We start from the raw sequence: 20,730 nt of genomic DNA, 5'->3' as shown, positions 1-20,730 counted from the left end.
ATGTATTGCTGGAATAGACCCCAGATACAGAGTTAATGAGCCTTGGTTATTTGTACTTCTCTGAATTTGTGATTACCCATACTACCTTTTGATTCAGAGGGCATTTATCAAAATTCCTATTTACCGCCTTTCATTTGAAAAGCACAAATGTAGAGAAATACCATTGGTAATTTCCACTTTGCTATTTGCGGATGATACCGTGCTACTCTTCGGCCCATAGGAGGGGGAAGGGGAGTTGCAGAACCTGCGGAATAGCTTTGTTCAATATTGGCCTGGAAGTTAACTCCTCCAAAACTAAGATCATTCATGACCCTTAATCCCCATAAACCACTGAATTACAGGGTTCCCCCCCTTGGAAGGCCACAATCTTAAAACCCGGACTTTCCCTGCTTCACGGTGCAACTTCATTCAGGAAACGTTTTAAAGCCACCACACCAAAATCTGTGTCCCCGGTCATTGATATCTACAGGGCCATGGTGCAGTCTGCGGCCTTATACGGTGCATAAGTATGGGATGTGGAGAATTTCAATTGGCTGATTGTCAAGGAAAATTGCTTCTTAAAATTCTTGTTTAAGCTTCCAAGAAGCACGCCGACCGTTCCTGTTCTTTGACACCTGTTTTTAAAGATTAGGCGATTTAGCAAAGGTGAAACTGTTAATCTTTTGCGTCCGATTGTGTGTTGGGAATAGCCTTACCACCCCATGGGTTGGTTACATCATTCCATTACCTAAGAGGAGGTGAAGGAGGCCATTTGAACCCTTTCAAATAACAAAGCTCCGGGAACGGACGGCCTTCCGAGTGAATTGCATAAACTAATTTAGTGACCTGTTGACTCCTCATCTACTAGCTATGTACTCTGAAGCATACAAACCTGAAATCCTCCCTACAGGAAGCCTTATTAATCATGCTACTCAAGCCAGAGAAAAACCCAGCTCACGGACTCCTACCAGCCGTTGTCACACAGATGCCAACATTCTAGCCACAATATCCCTGAGATTGCAACCTCTAATGTAGCACTTAATTTTGCCGGATCAATCTGGCTTCATTCCAACGCTATCAACTGCAATTAACTTGCAAGTTACATTTACGCTGTTCCACCAGTTGCATCTGGAAGTGCATGTCCCAACCACCCTATTAGACGCGGCCAAAGCATTTGATTCGGTCGAGTGGACATTTGTTTTCTGTCCTCCGAAGAATAGGATTCCCACAACCATTCTTGCCCTGGATCAAACTATTGTACACTGAACTGTATGCCAGGCTCCGAATCAAGACACACCACCGACCCCCTCCTCTCCCCTCCCCCATCCATAGACAAACACGTCAAAGGGGACCTCTATCACCACTATTCACTTTAGCGCTTGACCCATTGACATGTAAAATTAGACCAGGGCATTTAAATTCAGCCCTACAGTTCAGTTTACGGCCCATTAGCATATCATTATATGCAGACGATATGGTCTTATATACCCAGAAGCCAATATAAATCCATTAACACGAGAAAACATGTGGTTTGAGCGCTACTCTGGACTGAGTATAAACTGGTCCAAATCGGTGGTAATTCTGCTGACATCTGGCACAAAATAATTCCCGCTAGACTTCCCACTAAAATGGCAACCAGAGCTGGTTAAATATCTAGGTGTTTGAATACACTGAGACCCTGAACAGGTGAGAAGAGAAAAGCTATGGCAGGGCCCTCACCAAATTGGAAAGCCATGTGGCCCAATGGATCAGGTTGCCATTATCACTAGCTGGCAGAATCGCGATCCAGAAGATGCTAGTGCTTCCATGTTTTCTTTACCCATTTGTGAAAGTACCCATTATACTCGCACAACAGTTCTTCACGAAATTGCGTTCCTGTATGAGCATGGGCGGACAGGCATCCCAGGGTGGGGTGGAGAGAGCTTACGCGATCTTATGCACAGGATGGATTTGGGGCCCCAGATCTGTAGTTCTATTACCACTGTACCCAGACACAATATGCCCACTACTGGATGCACCCACAGAACTATATTCCACATGTGGCTGTGGGGCCGACAATACCCTTCCCATCCTATCCCCCTAGCTGCCTTTGCATCACAAAACACCCCTAGCTCGGAGATAAATCCAGTGCACAGCACCATAACAGCATGGCACTGATTGGCATAGTGTGCTGATAAGCTCCCAATATAAGCTCCTGTCATAACCCTAGGGTACCATTCACAGATGTCAGTGATGCAAGAACTAAAAACACAAACTACTAGGTGAAATGGGTCTGCGCGCAATTAATGATGTTTTTAACAATGGACATTTTGTAACCAGATCAGACGTGCTGCCAGATGCCAACCACACACCGTTAATCATCTTTGCATATCTTAGACTGCGAGTTTACATGAAAGACATAACTTACATTCCCTAAAGAACCACCTATGCGTAATACTCTACAGGTATTACTCATAGCATCCACACGCCAGCGTTTGATAACCAAGCTCTATAACTAAGTCCAGCAAGAGCAGATTAGACAAACTGCCCAGGCACTGTTACACTCTGCTATCCAAAGAGGAGTGGGAATATTGTTGCGCACTCATGCAGGTACTAGCACCAAATTGCAACCTCCGGATCATTCATTGTAAATTCCTGCAACAAACCTATTACACACCAGCACAGCTGCATAGATATGGCCTCTGAGAAAACGATGGATGTCTGCGTTGCAATGCTACACATGCAGACTCCATGCATGTAGCCAGGGCGTGCCCCCCAGTAAAAAGCTCTGAGGCCTCTCAGGCTTATATAAAATAAAACAGCCACCCATGCGCAAATTATTGTCCGTAGCTTTATTACTGGCCAAACGCCGGGTTGCTATGAAATGGGGTAGTAGACACACACCACACATAAAACAATGGGTAGCAGACATGGCGTATTGTAACAAACAGCTCGAAATACATGTAGAGGTACGACCACAGCCCTCTCGCCCACTGGAGTTCTGGGACCCATTTATTCAATATTTACAATCCGAGCATGTGATATGATAGAAATATGCCGCTAGAAACAACAGAATGTAAGACTCAATATGCTGAACACCGTGATTGTGCTACATTATTAAAACTGAAAAGATCCAGCGGGCAATGCTACCAATCATCCAATCTAGGGTGGGCACCTGTGAGACTGTGCTGTTCTGTTTATTACTGATTAGCCATAATGGACAACTGTACTAACCAAATTGGAATGTAAACTGTAAAACCATGCTATGTGCATGACCTCAATAAAAGCTAATAAAAAAATTTAAAAATAAACTATCGCAGTTTTTGAATTTGGTTCAGACATAAACCTGACCTGGCCACTTGGAATAGAAATAAACTAGCACTAAGGTTACACGGAGACGCCCAGCTCCTGTTTCGCATCACAACTCTCCTGTTTTGAACAACAAGGTTCCAACACATAACATAGGCAACATTCCATGACGACTTGCAGAAAACAACACTTTTGCAGCGTGAATCTTTCTGGATTCACTATGCTGTGCATTATTCCGCGGTCTTGTGGTTGGGTCCGGATTCGTAGTCTTTGCTTTGTGTTTTTTTTTTTTTTTTTTGTAGCCCAGGTGGGCATCGGCGTCACACCTCCTTGGGTGCATTTCCGGTGACGTCTGCATGTTTCCTGCGGAAGCTCCCACTCTTGGGCGCCATCTTCAGATTCTTTTTTTCCGCGGTCGGGTCTGGATCGTTCCCGTTTGGGCTCCAGACATATTTGGAGAAGAGCAGAAAATACAGAAATAACAAAGGAAAGTCATCTGAAGACTCCAGGGAACTTCATCGACGAGGAGTCTGCAAAGGAAAAGGCGAATTCATCGAGATCCTCTACGACTGTCGACGAACACGCGACCAGGGAGGCCCTGAGCGCTCGATGATGGACAACACGCCGTTCAAGTTCTGCCGTAACTGCCACCACAAGTACGCGCAGAAGGACCAGCACCTCGTATGCAACCTTTGTCTACCGGTGAATCACGAAAGCGAGGACTGCAACGCCTGCTCCGCCTTCACCCCGAAGACCCTTTGTGTGAGAGAGACAGAGGGTAGCCCACGCCACACTGCAGGGGAAGGCCCCGACTCCGTCCCTCTACGACCTGGGGATGTCTTCCGAGGAAGAGGACAACGCTGCCGCCGAAGACAGCTACACGGTCGTAGAGACAGATTACACAAAGACTTCTGATAAGGTAGGAGACTCTCCGGCCCCCAAGAACCCGAGAGACTCTGAGTCTCGAAAAAACGAGGGCAAGGCCTCGAAAGCGCCGAAGCACCAGGTGTCAGCGAGTACTCACAGGCCCAGCGGATCCTCTGAGAAGGAGTCCCCGGCGCCGAGAGCTGTTGAACAGCAGAAGTCGTCGAAAATCGTCCCCGAAAAGGATCGATCGACGCCGAGGGACAAGGACCCTAAACTACCGACGCCGACCAGAGACCCAAAATCCAGTTCGACGTCAAACTTCGGCACCGAAAGGCACGGCGCCGAGCCAACTGCCGAAAAGAGCGGCCGAACCATCCGACGCGGAACACGCGGCCGAGATGGAGAAAAAGAGAAGGCGCCTCGATGCCGAAATGGAAAACATCGTGCAGCGGAAGAAAATTCGACGCAAAGATGAAAGCTTTCACGATCCCTCACAAGACCAAGCCACCGGTGGTGGAGGTGGTCGAGGAGGAAGACGAGGTCACCGAAGAACAAGACCAAGACCCGGACGTCGAGGTGGTCGACTACCAGGAAGAGTACGAGAATCCCTACGATAGTTACAACTATGGGGAGGAAGAGGACAGCAGGACGGACGCAGACTCTGCCCCCTCTGACCTACAGGAGGTGGATTACCTCGATGTCGAGACCGACAGCGGCGGTCGACACGTATCCCTCGAGGCCCTCGCCGCCGGACGACATCGGGGCCTACAATTCGGTGATAAGGTCTGCCGCAGCGGCATTCAAGCTGAAGCTCGATGAAGAGAAGCAGAAAGCAGACTTCCTTCTAGAGACATTGCTCCCAACACAAACAAGGAGCCAGTACCTGCCAATGCTCGACAGCGTCTTGGTCCAGGGGAAGGAAGCATTCAGGGAGCCCGCAACATGCAAGGCAGTAACTCCCAGAACAGAGAAAAAATACCAACATTCCTCAAAGGACCCACCCTACATTCAGGGGATGGTCTCCTCAGACTCCATTATCACGGCCACAGCAAGGAAGAGGGCTAACGTACCCACTACCTCTGGACCACCACCGGATAAGGAGAGCAAAAGGATGGATCTGGTGGGCAGAAGGATCGAACGGAATGCCGCGACCCTCTGGCGCATGGCTAACTCAAACGCCCTGATAAACAGACACATGTACCAGATCATGGAGGAGCTGGGGCAGTTGGTGAAGGACCTGCCCCAGGATGCCAAGCAGAAGGCCGAAAAACTGGTTGAAGAAGGGAAGAACGCGGCAAATTCTTGCCATAAGACGGCCCTGGATGGAGCAGACACCGCCAGCAGGCTCATGATGATGGGTGTCACTGAAAGAAGACACGCATGGCTAAGGCTCTCAGGTTTCAAACCAGAGGTGCAACACAGCATTCTGAACACACCGTTCAACGGCGACACGCTTTTCGGAACAACAGTTGATGAGAAACTTATCCAACTGAAGAAGGATAACGAAACCGCAAGGTCCATGGGAGCATTGCAGTGCAGAGGCAACAAAAGGGGCACCCCGTCATGGAGGCCTGGCGGGAGAGGTGGAAACCAGCCAGGTACATCACACCAGGCTTTCCAACAAACGCACCAGACAGACTCGCAGGGCCAGCAGGGTCAGCAGAAGCAGTCCTGGCAATACCAACAAAGAGGCCAGTCCTCTCGAGGGAGAGGAAATGGACGTGGCCAGAATAGAAGAGGGGGACAGCAGCCCGCCTCTAAGTGACTCCGTGTGCCCCCCCACAGAAAATATCCCAGGGGGCAGCACGTACAGAGGGATCAAGACAAGCTAGACACCTACGACCACATAACACCAGTGGGAGGAAGGTTAAGACTTTACCTCCAGGAATGGAGAAAAATCACATCAGACAAATGGATCCTCAACATCATCCAATTCTGTTACTGCATAGAGTTGGAGGGGAGGCCAGTAAGCAGAAAACCAAAGAGAAAACAACTAGCAAGCAAACAGCTAGAGTGTCTTCAGGAAGAGGCAAAGGAACTTCTGCGGAAGCAGGCCATAGAACGGGTACCCTTCAAGGAAAGAAACACAGGAATATACTTCACGTACTTCCTGGTGCCAAAGGTAGATGAGACAATGACCCATTCTGGACCTAAGGTTCCTGAACAAATTCATAAGAACGCAAAAATTCAAAATGACCTCCCTGCAAGAGGTGCTCCCGCAATTACAGATCGGAGACTTCATGGTCACGATAGACCTCAAAGACGCCTACCTGCACATCCCAATGAACAGAAAGCATATGCTCAGGTTCACCATCGGAGAAAGCCACTACCAGTTCACGACACTAGCCTTCGGGCTAAAATCAGCACCAAGGGTCTTCACAAAGTGCCTCGCTGCGGTCGCAGCGCACCTAAGAAGGCAAGGAATACACGTATACCCTTACCAGGACGACTGGCTGGTGAAAGCAAATTCATACCAGAAATGCAAGCAGCACGCACATACTGTGACGAGCACGCTCATAAGCCTGGGGTTCTCCATCCATTGGAAGAAATCATCAATGGAGCCGGAACAAGTGAAGATCTTCCTGGGAGCACAGATCAACACCTTACAGGGCAAGGTGTTCCCCAGCGAGAAGAGGGCGAGGGCGAAGGAAACTCGCCTCTACCGGAAGGGACAAGCTCGGACAGTGAGGACTGCGAGCAAGATCATGGGGATGATGGCATCATGCATCCACCTGGTACCCAATGTACGTCTCCACATGAGACCCATTCAAGAATGGCTACAGGAGCAATGGTCACAAGCTACAGGCAGTTGGGAGGATCTAGTGGTTGTGACGCACGCAGTGCAGAAGGAGATGACATGGTGGACCATGGAGAACATAACAAGGGGAAAGCCTCTAACACCCCCAACGCCAACAGTGACCATCACCACAGACGCATCCCTGAAGGGATGGGGCGCTCACATGGAGGAGCTCAAGGTGAGGGGACTGTGGACGCCAACAGATGCGACCAGGCACATAAATTACCTAGAATTGAAGACCATCTTCCTTGCACTGAAAGCTTTCCAAACAAGACTGTACAAACACAAGGTGCTGCTACAGACAGACAACACCACCGCGATGTTCTACATCAACAAGCAGGGGGGCACACAGTCAGCCCCGCTCTCAACGCTGGCGCAGGAGATATGGAGATGGGCCATCCCTCTCAAAATAGACCTGCTAGCCATACACCTACCAGGGAAGGACAACATACAGGCAGATTGGCTCAGCAGAAAGACATCGGCATCCCACGAGTGGGAGCTCAACGCTCAGGAGACAAAAGTGGCTGTTCGACAGATGGGGAACACCATCAGTGGACCTGTTTGCCACACGCCGGAATGCAAAATGCCAAAACTTCGCCTCCAGACAGCCCGAGGAGGGGTCACTGGGGAATGCCCTATGGATAGACTGGTCCGGGACATTTGCTTACGCCTTCCCCCGATACCACTGATGCACAGAGTGCAGAGCGAGCAACATGACCCTGATACTGGTCGCGCCACAGTGGGCCAGGCAGACATGGTACTCGCAGATCATGGAGATGAGTGTGCACCCCACAGATTTGGCAGGAGGAAAGACCTTCTCTCCATGCAGAACTGAGAGGTGCTACACCCAGAGCCAGAGAGCCTGAGCCTAGTAGCGTGGCTCCTGAGGACATAGTTTGCACATTTGAGACTGCCAGAAAGCACCCTGAGGGTCCTTCGGGAAGCACGAAGGCCCAGCACTCGGAAGTGCTACGTTGCGAAATGGAAAAGATTCACAATGTGGTGAAGGAAGGAAAGACTTCACAATAAAATGAAGGACTACTCCACAGTGCTAAAGTACCTGACACACTTGCTGGAAAAGAACCTTAGCTCATCCTCGTTAAGAGTTCACTTGGCAGCGATAGTCACCTACACAAGGGGAGAAACGTGCAGGAGTTTCTTCACATCACAGGTGGTGAAAAGATTCCTAGAGGGAGCAAAAAGGATCGCACCACCCAAGCGGGTGCCGCCACCTGCATGGAACTTAAACATAGTCCTAACGGAACTCATGAAGTAACCCTTTGAACCACTTCACAAGGCCTCCCTAAAGATGCTAACTATGAAAACAGCTTTCCTGGTTGCAATAACGTCCTTACGAAGAGTAAGCGAACTTCAGGCGCTAACGCTACAAGAACCCTACATACAAATACACAATGATAGGGTTGTGATGAGGACTGACCCACACTTCATGCCGAAGGTGGTATCCAAATTCCACATGAACCAGTCTATACAGATACCGAGTTTTTTTCCAAAAACCAACAACTAGCGCAGAGCGAGCTCTACACACCCTGGACGCCAGAAGGGCAGTCATGCACTACATTGAGAGGACGAAGGGACACAGGAAATCAAAACAGTTCTTCGTGTCATTCGCCAACAGTTTCATGGGGAAGGCAGTAACAAAAGACTATTGCACGGTGGATCGCACAGACAATCCAACTCTGCCACAATCGTGCAGGACAGGAGCTAGCAGAGGGGACACGTGCCCACTCCACTAGGAAAAAGGGTGCCACCCTTTTTTTTAATAGAAAAATCGCCCTTTCCTACTGAATAATCTGCATTCTCAAGTTGTGTGCAAGTGTTCTGTCGAAAGTGGTTTACTGTAATTTGTCATCCACTATCCTCCTGGACAGCTTTACAGAGAATAAAAAATTATTTTCATACTGGTATGTGGCTCTAAAAAATTTTTATTGTTTCATTGATAGCCTAAAAAACTGTCTTCTGTTTAAGGTATTTCACAGGTTTAATAATCCCATATTAGCCTAGAGGTTTTAGTCTCATCAGCCACAGAGAGATCGCCACGCAAGATATTAACTATTTGTTGTTCTTTCTGTCAAAAAGACCAGAGTTGGAGATGGAGCTTAGTCACACTTGAGACCACTGCTTTGGATTGAAATTACACTTGGGGTAAAATCAGTCCGCTCCTGTTGCTTTTCGGAATGCCATGAAAACACATCTATTCTGTAAATGTAACCCCTTGCACTTTCCCCTGCTTGTCACAGACTATTTGAATTGGTGCCAAAGTGCCTCTTGTGGGCGACCTCCTTCTATTCAGCATGAATGTGGGTACTTATCTTATGATGTGTTCCAATTTTTATTACTTTATTTTTTTTAATTTACCAATCCAATATTAGACTCCACTTGTAGCAGTATGTAAAACAAAAAGTGGATATTTTTAGTTTTTGTTGAAAATACAATTTTTAACTGCGTAAACTTTTTTTTTTTTTTTTTATTTGGGTGTGGAGTGATCTGACTGCATGGAGCAGCCGCCAGGCTCTCAAACTGTTTTAATTAAACATTTTAAAAACTGGGATGGTAGGGGGCTTACCTGCGAGTGGGTGTTGAGTCAATAGGTGAAGGAGCATAGGACTAGCTTTAAGATGAGGTGGAATAAATGAAAAGAGCAAAGGCTGGAGTTAGGGAAATTAATAGACCTGGGGTGCAGGAAGCAACAGGGTACTTTTGGGTGAAGGGCAGGTATTACTTGGATGAGTGGCATACAAGGGAGGACATTTGGGGAGCAACTGTGTGAGGTGAAGATATTTGAGGGGGGCAAGTAGTACTTGTGAGAAGAAAACACATGAATGGAGTGCTGAAAGGAAGAAATAGTTCCCTGAACGATGAGCAGTGGAAAGATACAAGTCATTTAGTGATAAGGATGGCAGAGGAAGTTCTTAAGGCTTGGGACAAGCACAAGAAGAGGGAGAAAAGCCATTGAATAAGAAGCAAGCCAATGACTGACTGAGGCAACAAATGGCAAGTAGTGGGCAGGCTCCAAGACCAAAGTTTTTGGCACTGTCACTGAGATCTTGTGCAGAGACCACTAAACTGTCTGCAGGTGAGACTTAATTAGTGAATATAGTAAGAGGGTGGCATGTGTACTCTTCAGAAGACAACATTGTGAGAATACTGCCTATATGTCCTCTGCAAACCGGCTGTGCTGCTGCTGTTCTGATTGGCAGATAATCATAGTCGGCCTAACCTCTCATTTCTGAATTGGTGGGCAGTCAGAATTGCTGAAATATGCCATTGCCGCGCTTTTCTGGAAAATGTCAACTTGAATAAAATCTGTTCATGGGTGGAATCTGCTACTTTTTCTGGCAAAACTGAGGAGTGAATTGCGGTTTTACAGCACCAAACTCCACACAGTAACCAAATTATGCCTTTTTTTTTTTTTTTTTTTTTGACAGGCAGAGCATACAGCTTGGGCAGGGCAGAGTATGGGCGCCTGGGCCTCGGCGAGAGTGCTGAAGAGAAGAACGAACCCACACTGATCCCTGGGTTGCCAAGCGTGTCCTCAGTGGCTTGTGGTGCATCTGTCAGCTACGCAGTGACCAAGGATGGTAATGGGGTGCTTTTTCTCTGTTTCTTGCTCCTAAATATGGTGACCTGGTTCGCTGTTGTAGTGCTATGAATGTTTCCACCTTTTTCACGGGGGTAACATGCCAGCTCTTCTTTTTGGCTGTAGTTCTGGTGGTCTTTCGTGACGATCTGTGTGTATGTCCCGTTTGTTAGATGTAGTTTTGATCAATACTAGCTGCCTTTATTTTCAGAGCTGTATTTTACTGCACGATTGATCAGCAGTGGAACACAGAATCCGGTGCACTTCCCAAGTTCAACTATGAAAATGACTGCTTGTCCAATGATTTCCAGCCACCCCCCATTTAAATGCACACCTGCACATGTCCTGATTTTTTCTTTTAACCTTCCCTCCCCCAAACTTGCATGCATTGGTCTCCAAAACAAGAACCATTGATCTGGCTGCTGTTTGATTTCTATGAGAAAATGGGGTTCTGTTGCAGTACCCCCCCACTTTTTGCCTGGCTTTTGATGCAACCTTTGACTGTAGAGTACTGAATACCTCCTGTCCAGATTCCCAGTACCCTTGTTCTTTCTCTAAAAACATGTCCACAATGTGTACTTCTGCCCGCTGTAAGTTCCTGGTAAGTAGTACCCCCTCACTAGGACCATGCCACTGCCTCCTGCAGCTGGCATGCCCCTGTGAGGTGAAAAAAGTACCAAGTCAACACGGCACGCTCCCTGTGTGCCATGCCATGACAGCTAGCTTTGCCTAAGATATAGGTAAGTCACCAATCTTGCAGACCGTACCAGCCCTAAGGCAGGGTGCACTATATTTCAGGTGTGGACATATCTGCCTGAGCAGATATGCCCCTACAGTATTCGGGTCTATTCCCTAATATTGCAAGTGCTAGGTAAGCCACTCAAGAGTACATGGCTGGGAGCTTGACAACTCTAGTTCCACAGCACCATGATGGCTTAACTGAACCCAGGAGTGTTTGGTACCAAACCGCTTGTAATAAATCCACATTGATGCTAGTGTGAGATTTATTGAAACTTACTCAGAGGGCACCTCAGTGGTGTCCCCTGAACCTACCGACTGTGCTGTGGGCACTGACTGGCTGTAGGAAGCCTGCCACACAGACTTGTTACTAGACCCCTGGGTGGAGAACCTCTGCTCTCTGGAACCATGCACGTCCTGGGCAGATCTGCCAAACCTCCTCCCCAGGATGGGCCAGTGCTCGAAGGGGAAGCTTCAATGACCTGCTACCTTTGTATTGCGACCCACCCAGCCTCTGCTGCTAGCAACAGATGGCAGCCCCCAGTTTACACTCACACTTTGGGCTGGAAAAACCTTGAAAGGCTTGGAGGTATGCCCGCCTTTGCCAACTCCACCCCCTTGATGTAGGAGGCAAAGTTGAGCACACTTCTCAGTCCACTTGATCTTGAAGATTAGGGGACCCCTCCAATCACGGATATGTCTATGCTCCCTCACACAGGAGGGTGGCAAAATAGTGGGTGAAGTCACCCCAGATAAGGTGCCCAGTGGTCCTACTTACTACTGCCCTAAAATACCCTCTAAATTTAGTATTTTACAGGCTCCCCAGACCTAGAAACTAGATCAGTGACTACCTAAGAAGAAGCATTAAAAATGCAATAGGTCTCGCCTTTTTATTAAGTTAAAGACATTTGCTTTGCTATACAATACCATTAGCAAAGCAAATGGCTTTAACTTAATCAAAGGCGAGACCTATTGCATTTTCAATGCTTTTTATGTTATGTATGACCCCTCAAAGTCATCGGCCCTTGTTTTTAACTGATCCTCCAGGACAGAGGAATACTAGGGTGATCCATACATAACATGGCCTCTCCGCCTTGATCTAAACATAAATAAACCAATCCGGCCTCTTGCTACCCTCTTACCCCCCCTTTGCTCCCTCCCTCGTTCTCTCCCTAAGCTATGCTATCTGGAGCAATCCAGTCACTTTGTTTCTCACTGTTGCCATGTCATAGCAGTGAATAACTAGATTTCGAATACACTCTGCGTGATACTGGCCCTGACATCTGTGCTAAACAAGGACGTGAAGAGACACATCGTTAAAACATAAAACTGCACCAATTCACCAGGGTGTAGGCTCTTGTCTTTACAGTTTATTTTAAACTGACAGTGCACCAAACACACTCTTCGGTATTTGAACTCTGAAAAGAGCGGTGTGCTGCTTGTCATCAGATACATCATGTGACCCGCCTGACACACATGTAATATCAATCGAGTATTCACCAGCCCAATGAATGTCCAGAGGGCACAGGAGACACAAATTGTACCTTCTGCAAACTCTGTTGGCTCATTGGGTGAATGCACTGCTTTAGGAACTCTTAGAGACTAGTAATGTCAGATTCCAATAGTAAAAAATCCGTGCAGCACTTAGCGCTTTGAAGAGGAAATCAAACTGATAGTAATGTCTGGGTGGTGTATATCGGCTATTATGGCCACTGCTTTGAAGCCATAGGCTGCCACAGTAAGCTCTATATTAAAAGTAGGCAATGATACTTTAACAACTTTAACAAAGGCATCAAACAACATATAATATTACAGCATTTTAATGTGAGGGTTTATTTAATCTGAGAAAGGATCTTTCTCCAATTAATTACTAGTCAAGCGCTTACAATAGACGAGGGTCTAAGAAGTCAATGGTTCCCACTCCAGGTACAGTGGGACATGGGTGGACTTTCTATAAAATGTTAAAATGAGAGACCAATAATGGCTCCTAACAACGCTCCAGAGCTGTCCCAGCGCCACCCCGCTATGAAGTATTTGTGTGTTGTTAGTACTAGTACCCCAAATATCAGCCCTGGCAAAAGACATCTGGGCTGGATGTACTGGTCACACTGATAGAGGCCAGCCTGATGCTACTCTTAACTAAAGATATGTTCCTCCTTTCATCAACTTCATAAGGATGAAATGAGGTGGTCGTCACGGGCACTGATCTTCAGGATGCACACAGCGCTGAAGCAAGTGCCTAAACCCACTGAGGTATATTACCTGCTCATATGCAGTGAGAACACTTTGGGAGGGACATTTGAAGTCATTGTGGGAGTTACCTTCCTGAACCCCAAGACCCGCTGAGATTTGGAGGAGTGTTCCCTTAGCAGAACTGAAATTCTATGCCTGAAATGCTCCTCCTTTCAACACCAACCCTCCCCCACCTGTTAGCCCGGCCACTCTGCACGGCCAGCAGATGCCCAGTCACACTTTAACATTTCCAGGTGCCCATTTCTGGATTTTCCATTTACAAGGAAGTGGACACCAGGCACTTCAGGGAAGTGAACACAGGTTACACCACCAGCGCTCCGCGATTTGTGCTCCTGGGTTTCGTGAGTTGCAGAGTTCCTGTTTTTTCCTGGGCGTGTGCGCTCCGGCACTTCTGAATGTGTGGATTGTGGAGCCGGGAGGGGCCTGTCTGGCTGAGGCAAACACCTTCTGGGGCTAACTGATTTAGAGTGTATTCTGTCAAACCCCTCTCCTTTCCTTTAACTACACACTAAATGTAGGAATAGTATCCACAGAGCAGTGGCCATAATCTCAACCACCCACAATGAGTGCATTATACGTGCCGGTTGTTTATCGATGGTGCAGGATCTTATACAACCTTTCCCCTGCTGTGCCTACTGGCATTCATTTCGGCACTCCTAGAACACTCTAGCTGTTTTTATGCGCAGTTGTATTGTACAATACGGTCTATCCTCACTGTCTGCAATTAGCTTCCCAGTTATTAGTGTAACACTAGTGAACAGATCTCTGAATGCATGGCCCGCTCATCTGAGGATACTGACACGAGGGAAGAGCTCTCAGTAATCATTGCTTCACAGCAGACCACGTATCTTAGGAGATCAACAAGAGTGAACAGCTCCCAGTAAACACGCGCATGCTTCAAGGGTGAGTCACGTGTGTCTCGCACTCGCGCATGCTCACTAAGGATCAACCACTTTTCCAACGCGCCTGCGCACAGTACTGGTAGCAAAGACGCGTGCGCAGCTGCCTTGCCTTAAATATAATGGACGCCTTCTACCAATGCCGGAACACCCTAACATGGGCATAACTACCTTCCGGTCCGAATGGTCATGAACGTCTAATTGAAGCCAATTAGACCACCAAGGAGGGTATTAATAACGCTCCACAAACGCCTCACAGCATTCCCAGCGGAGCCGCGTGAGGGGGACAAGGCGAAATCCTCTACTAGGACTCGTGAGTATGACACCTAAGAAACAGCGGAAGATCAACCATACTCTAAGTAACTACAATGCTGACACTCTGTATTGCTTATAGGTAGCAGACTGGCACGAGAAACCCCCAACGTTAAGAGGCTTATAGATTAGAAGAATCAAGTAGGCATTCTAAACTTCTTTTGATTATCCTCCTCACAGTATATAAGTCCCAGAGTTCACTGATGGACAAAAAATATAGAGCGTGTGTGTGTGTGTTTGTCTTGTCTATGTCCTTTTTAGGTCTCGCCTGACGTTGCAGTGCGAAAGCGCTGTCGCCAGCGAGACTTATTGTCAGCGTGATGCCTCTCAAGGGAGACCGACCGGGGCACGCACAGCTTGTGGTCTGTGGACGCACTTGTAGACGCGCTTGCTACAAAGTGTGTACAGCTGGTGCGCTTCAATAAGGGTTGAGACAACCGTGTGAACGCGCCCCGGAAGACGTGCTAGCATTCAGCAGCATGTGGGGCGCCTGGCGGCATGCTGTGATAATTGCTTTCTCTTTTCCGGCTTTGTTGTGAGGGCATGAGCGGCCGTCTCACTGGCACCATAACCTGGTCGACTTAATTGCAGCAGTTGTCGAAATGAGTTACAAGCTGTGAATTACATAACATTATGAACTAATAACAGTGGTCAGATCTAGTCATTTAAAAAGTCTGTTTCCGAAGTACCGGCTATTTCACCCGTGCGTCACGAATCAAAGGGCTTGAGCTGGTTGGTGCACATTTGGCTGAGCTGTGTCTTGAGCAAGAGACATTTTAGAGTCAGGCATAATGATCTAACAGCCTGTTTCTGAGGCGGTGTTAGGAAGGCGGGGTTAAACATAAGAATGGGTTGTTTGTAGTGAGAAGGTGGAAGAATGTTGTGGGTGGAGTTAGACAGCTATTCAATTCGTGAGAAGGCAGGGCAAAGGGAAGGATAGGGAGTGTCAGAGTGTGGCATCTTTGGTGTATGACACATTAGGGAAGAGACTCCTGTTCCGCACACGCCGCATATTGCCGGGGGCTCCATCCCCTCCTGCTGGCCCAACTCCCTTCCCAGGCCTTAGATCCCTTGTCCCCGGCAATGTCGGACGTGGTGTCAGTGCTTGCGGACCCCCAGCATACAGTGAAGCTGCTGCGATCCCTCAGTTCCTTCCGAGGGGACGCCTTGTTCTGCGACGCTTGCCTAGTTCTGGAGGGACAGGAGATTCCGGTGCCCAAGAGCATTTTGGCTGCTGCCAGTCCATACATAAGGTGAGAGCATCCCACTGGTCTAACTTTAGAAGCAGCGCTTCTCACCTCCCATGCTATTTTTATTATTTAAAAAAAACATAGTCTCACCGCTCTCTAAACACTTCCTTCGGTGCTCGCCTCCCCTCTGGTGCCCTGGTGGCTCGTTCTGCGTGTCTGGAGCAGTGATGGGTGCTCGAAGAGCCGTGCGTGCCTCCTCCGCCCTCCCCGGCCCAGGACTGTCAGCGATCAGGTCCAAAATAGGCAGCGACTACAGGGAATCCGAGGGAGCAGCGGGGCCCGGTCGCGTGCCCTGAGTGAAGCTGCACTCGTCCCCGGGTCTCCTGTTGGCCAGCGCGCGCCTTACATCTCGTGTGCTGCTCTTAGCTCACGCGCCACTAGGCGGAGACACCAAGCAGAGCGCGCGCCCTTTATGAGACGCGTCGTCTGGAGTGGCATAAAAACAAGCATTGGAAATGCAATAGGTCTCGCAGCATTAGAGTTAGTGCATTTAGAATTGTTTATGGGTTTTTTGTTGTAAATCTTTTGCATTTTTTTTTTTTTTTGCCAATGCTAAAGAATTACAAATCAAAAAAGCAATAAACAATTGTAAAAGCTGTAACTAAAAATCCTACGAGACCTATTGCACTGTGTGAGGGTGAGGTGTTGAGGGTGAGTGAGGGTGGGGGTGAGTGAGGAGTTGAGGGTGAGTGAGGTGTTGAGGGTGAGTGAGAGTGAGTGAGGGTGAGGGTGAGGGAGGGTTATTGCGAGTTAGGATGAGGGGTTGAGGGTGAGTGAGGGTGAGTGAGGGTGAGTGAGGGTGAGTGAGGGTGAGTGAGGGTGAGTGAGGGTGAGTGAGGGTGAGTGAGGGTGAGTGAGGGTGAGTGAGGGTGAGTGAGGGTGAGTGAGGGTGAGTGAGGGTGAGTGAGTGTGAGTGAGGGTGAGTTGTTGAGGTTGAGGTTTTGAAGGTGAGGTGTTGAGGGTGAGGTGTTGAGGGTGAGGTGTTGAGGGTGATTGAGTGTGAGTTAGTGAGGGTGAGGTGTTGAGTGTTAGTGATGGTGAGGTGTTGAGGGTGAGGGTGAGTGAGGGGGAGGGGGAGGCGTTGAGGATGAGTGAGGTGTTTAGGGTGAAGTGTTGAGGGTGTGGGTGAGGAATTGAGGGTGAGGGAGGGTGAGTGTGGGTGAATTGTTGAGGGTGAGTGATTGAGGGTGAGGTGTTGAGGCTGATGTTTTGTGGGTGAGTGAGGGTGAGATGTTGATGGTGAGTGAAGGTGAGGTGTTGGGTGAGGCGTTGAGGGTCAGTGAAGTTGAGGGTGGTTGAGTGAGGATGAGTGAGAATGAGGGTGAGTGAGGAGTTGAGGGTGAGTGAGGGTGAGGTGTTGAGGGTGAGTGAGGGTGAGTGAGTGTGTGATGTTGAGGGTGATTGAGGATGAGTGAGAGTGAGGGTGAGTGAGGATTTGAGGGTGAGGCGTTGAGGGTGAGGCGTTGCTGGTGAGTGAGGGTGAGAGTGATTGAGTGTGAGTGAGTGTCAGTGAGGGTGAGGTAGCGTCTTACTGATTGCCCGTGAAAAGCCCAATTATCTTCTTATATGTGAAAAAGAATGAAATGCGATAGGTACATTTTACAAAAAATATTTTGAGCTTATGTGTTGTATTTATTGTTATTAAATAGCACTCGCTCGGTAGGGAGGCTACTTCAGAGCTGATAAAAACAGAATTATACATTTAATAAACTGTCATTGTTCGTCCTGTGTGTTTAAGCGTAGTTGAGACATTGACAGCACGAGTCTGAAATATAAATGAAAACAACGCAGCAGGACCCGGCGCCTTTTCATCCCTAAAAGTATTTACCATTTGAGGAAGGACAAGGCGCGAACCCGAAATGCATCGAGGGGTGTGATGTACAAGTTGTCTATCTAGAATGTGAACGATTGTCCGATAAAGTATTTCAATCAATCATGCAATAGAAATATAGAAAATTATTTTCAGCTAAGAAAAGACAAATGCACCAGTTTACGTTGGGATGACTGAATGCCAGCCACGGATACAAGAAAAGTTATCAGGGATTCCAGGCTGCAATCGCGTAGAGTGTTAGGGGGTGTGAGGGGGGGGAGGATGAGTGAAGTTATTTGCGTAAGAGAGTGTGTGAGTGTGTTAGTGTGAGGGTGAGTAAGTGTGTGTGAGGCTGAAGGTGTGTGATGGTGTATGAGGGAGATGTTGTTTTAGCGTTACTGAGCGGGTGTGAAAGAGTGTGATAGTTTTGTTGTGTGAGGGTGATGTTAAGAGTGTGTGTATATGTTAATAATAATTAAGTAATGTGTTTGTAACAAAAGGTGTCACATGTCCCCTTTGTATTACTTCTGTCTTATGTGTATATTAGTATGTAATTTTAAATGTGGCTGGAGGTGGCATTGGAAATGCAATAGGTCTCGCAGCATTAGAGTTTGTGCTTTTAGAATTGTTTATGTTTTTTTTTTTTTTATCTTTAGCATTTTTGTTTCCTGTAGGCAATGCTAAAGAATTACAAAGAAAAAAAGCCATAAACAAATCTAAAAGCTCTAACTCAAATGCTCCGAGACCTATTGCATGCACCCATTCAGTTGTTGGCCTCTCAGCTGAGTCTGCCAACTAGACAACAAAGTGGAGGTGGGGCGGTTAACTAATGAGGCAGTAAAAAAAAAATGCGTTCTGAATTAGTGAGACCGTGGCAGAAGTGCAGGCTACCTGACTCTGAACTATCCCACAAAGTGGGTCATCACACTGCCCTCCAAAAACTAACAAAGGGAGCTAAGCGGCCCTCCTGTCCTTTACAAGTGACCCCTGGGTAACAGCAGCATTGGGCTGATGTGTCTCAACTCAACACCAAGAGATATGTTAAATAAGGGGGCATATAAATAAACTGTACTTGCATGTGTTCTGTCAGGCCCCTAGCCAGAAGTAAGTGTTTTGGGGGGATCATCAACAAACAACAGTGGTTGCGTGTGTGTGTGTGGGAGGGGGTCTCACATCAGAATAGTTTTTTGAAAAACCTTTCAAAATGGTGTGGCTTTGAAGAATGAAGTGCGGATGTGCTGCTGCAACCGCAGATTGGAATCCGGCCCAACTTGCCATCCAGCGGTGGCCCACGAAGCACCAACGTGCTTTAATGTTAACTTCCGCTCTCGGCGCCTTAAGATACCATTCTGTAGGTACTCTATAAATTGTTTTAACGTAGGTGGTCGCCTGCTACAAGATTAAATTCTAACCTGGAAGTTGTGGAAAGTGCCGCAGGGCAGTGGTTTCTCTGCTCTTTCTAGCTAAGATGATGGATGGTGCCGGTGGGGGAGGGTGGCACTGAAGATCTCTCCGGCCCCTGGAGTCATCAGGTAGCTTGCTGCAGGAGAGATAAGAAAAGGGGCGGCGTCCGCCCAGCGCACAAAGGCGGTGGATGAAGGCTCTCCACCAATAACCCCGGCAGGAGGCGGGTGAGGAGAGGGAGGGTTAGTCGATGGTGAGGGGGTGCAGTGGCTGCTCTGGGAGGTCCGGGCACAGCAGCACCCCTCCCGGCCAAGCTCCGGAGACAGTAGCTTCTCTTGGACCGGCTGCTGGTAATGGATTAATGGGCAGAGGGGAGGCGGTGTGGGAGGGGAAGATGAAAGAGGCTGGGCATGGGCGGGGAAGGCAGTCGAGACACAGAGCACACAGTGAAATAGAGGAGAGGCAGGGGCGAGAGAGCTGAGAAGAGGAGGAGGAATGCAGGAAGAAGTGTGTGTGTGGGGGGTTGTTAAAATAGAGGTGGCGTTGAGAGAGGAGGAAAACCCAAAGAAATCTCAAATTAAAAAAAAGAGGCTGGGCATGGGCGGGGAAGGCAGTCGAGACACAGAGCACACAGTGAAATAGAGGAGAGGCAGGGGCGAGAGAGCTGAGAAGAGGAGGAGGAATGCAGGAAGAAGTGTGTGTGTGGGGGGTTGTTAAAATAGAGGTGGCGTTGAGAGAGGAGGAAAACCCAAAGAAATCTCAAATTAAAAAAGAGAAATAGGCTTCTTCCGGCTGGATATGAAATTACAAGTCTGATGTTGAGGGTTTCTGCTGGTAGAAATCTGTTTTCAGATAGTCGGACAAATCTGACGGATGCTAAAAGTGACTAACTCGAACCAGGAGGCAGAGCCTATTTAGCTGCATCTCCGCGTATGTCCGCCCCGCTTAAGCAGCACTACAAAGAAAGACTGAATATTTATTTTAATATATTTAAAAAGTAAGGGTTGTTGGAGAAATGGCTGTACATCCACCCACCCAATAAGAGTGGGCAGACAAATAGTCACCTGGAAAGAATACTTTCTAAACTTTAAAAAGTTGACAATAAGCAACTGGAAGGAAGAGATGGGGCTGCGCGAAGGGTCAAAACAATGGCAAGTCCCAATTGTGTGCAGATGGGTTTGGTGAGGCTAATTAATAAAAACATCGTTAAACATTGAAGATTACAGGTTTCGTACTTACGACGTGCAAAAGTCACGAAGTAGGGCTGACACTTGTTTTGCTCAAAACACAGACAAGGCAAGGCTAAACTGCTTGGAGGCGATTTTCTAAGCAGGAGTGACGGTCTTTTCTATTTGTGAAAGAGACATTCCTTTTAGCCAAACATGGTGTCGATTTCTCTGTTGATTCGACCCCTTCTATTCCTGACTCTGCTTGCCGGTCCATGCAAATGAAAAATCCCTTGTTTTACGCCCCTACCAGGTGTTTCTAAATGTTAATGTGCGTGTATATGTTTTATAAGACACAGCCAGTGAGAT

At 47.8% G+C, this 20,730-nt stretch overlaps 1 protein-coding gene across 4 annotated transcripts in view; it reads left to right on the top strand.

The window, feature by feature from the left end:
- RCC1 (regulator of chromosome condensation 1) overlaps positions 1-20,730 on the top strand; it is an 80,779-nt gene that overhangs the window by 35,140 nt on the left and 24,909 nt on the right. For all 4 annotated transcript variants that reach the window (XM_078682590.1, XM_078682589.1, XM_078682588.1 and 1 more), the window contains one exon: positions 10,378-10,530. In XM_078682590.1, the coding sequence (XP_078538716.1) occupies positions 10,378-10,530 (153 nt within the window). The remainder of the gene's footprint in view (positions 1-10,377; positions 10,531-20,730) is intronic.

This window comes from Lissotriton helveticus, chromosome 3_1 (genome assembly GCF_964261635.1).
Source record: "Lissotriton helveticus chromosome 3_1, aLisHel1.1, whole genome shotgun sequence".
In the NCBI taxonomy this organism is placed as follows: Eukaryota; Metazoa; Chordata; class Amphibia; order Caudata; family Salamandridae; genus Lissotriton; species Lissotriton helveticus.
The sequence above is the reverse complement of the archived record's forward strand: the minus strand, read 5'-3'. Positions and strand labels throughout refer to the sequence as shown.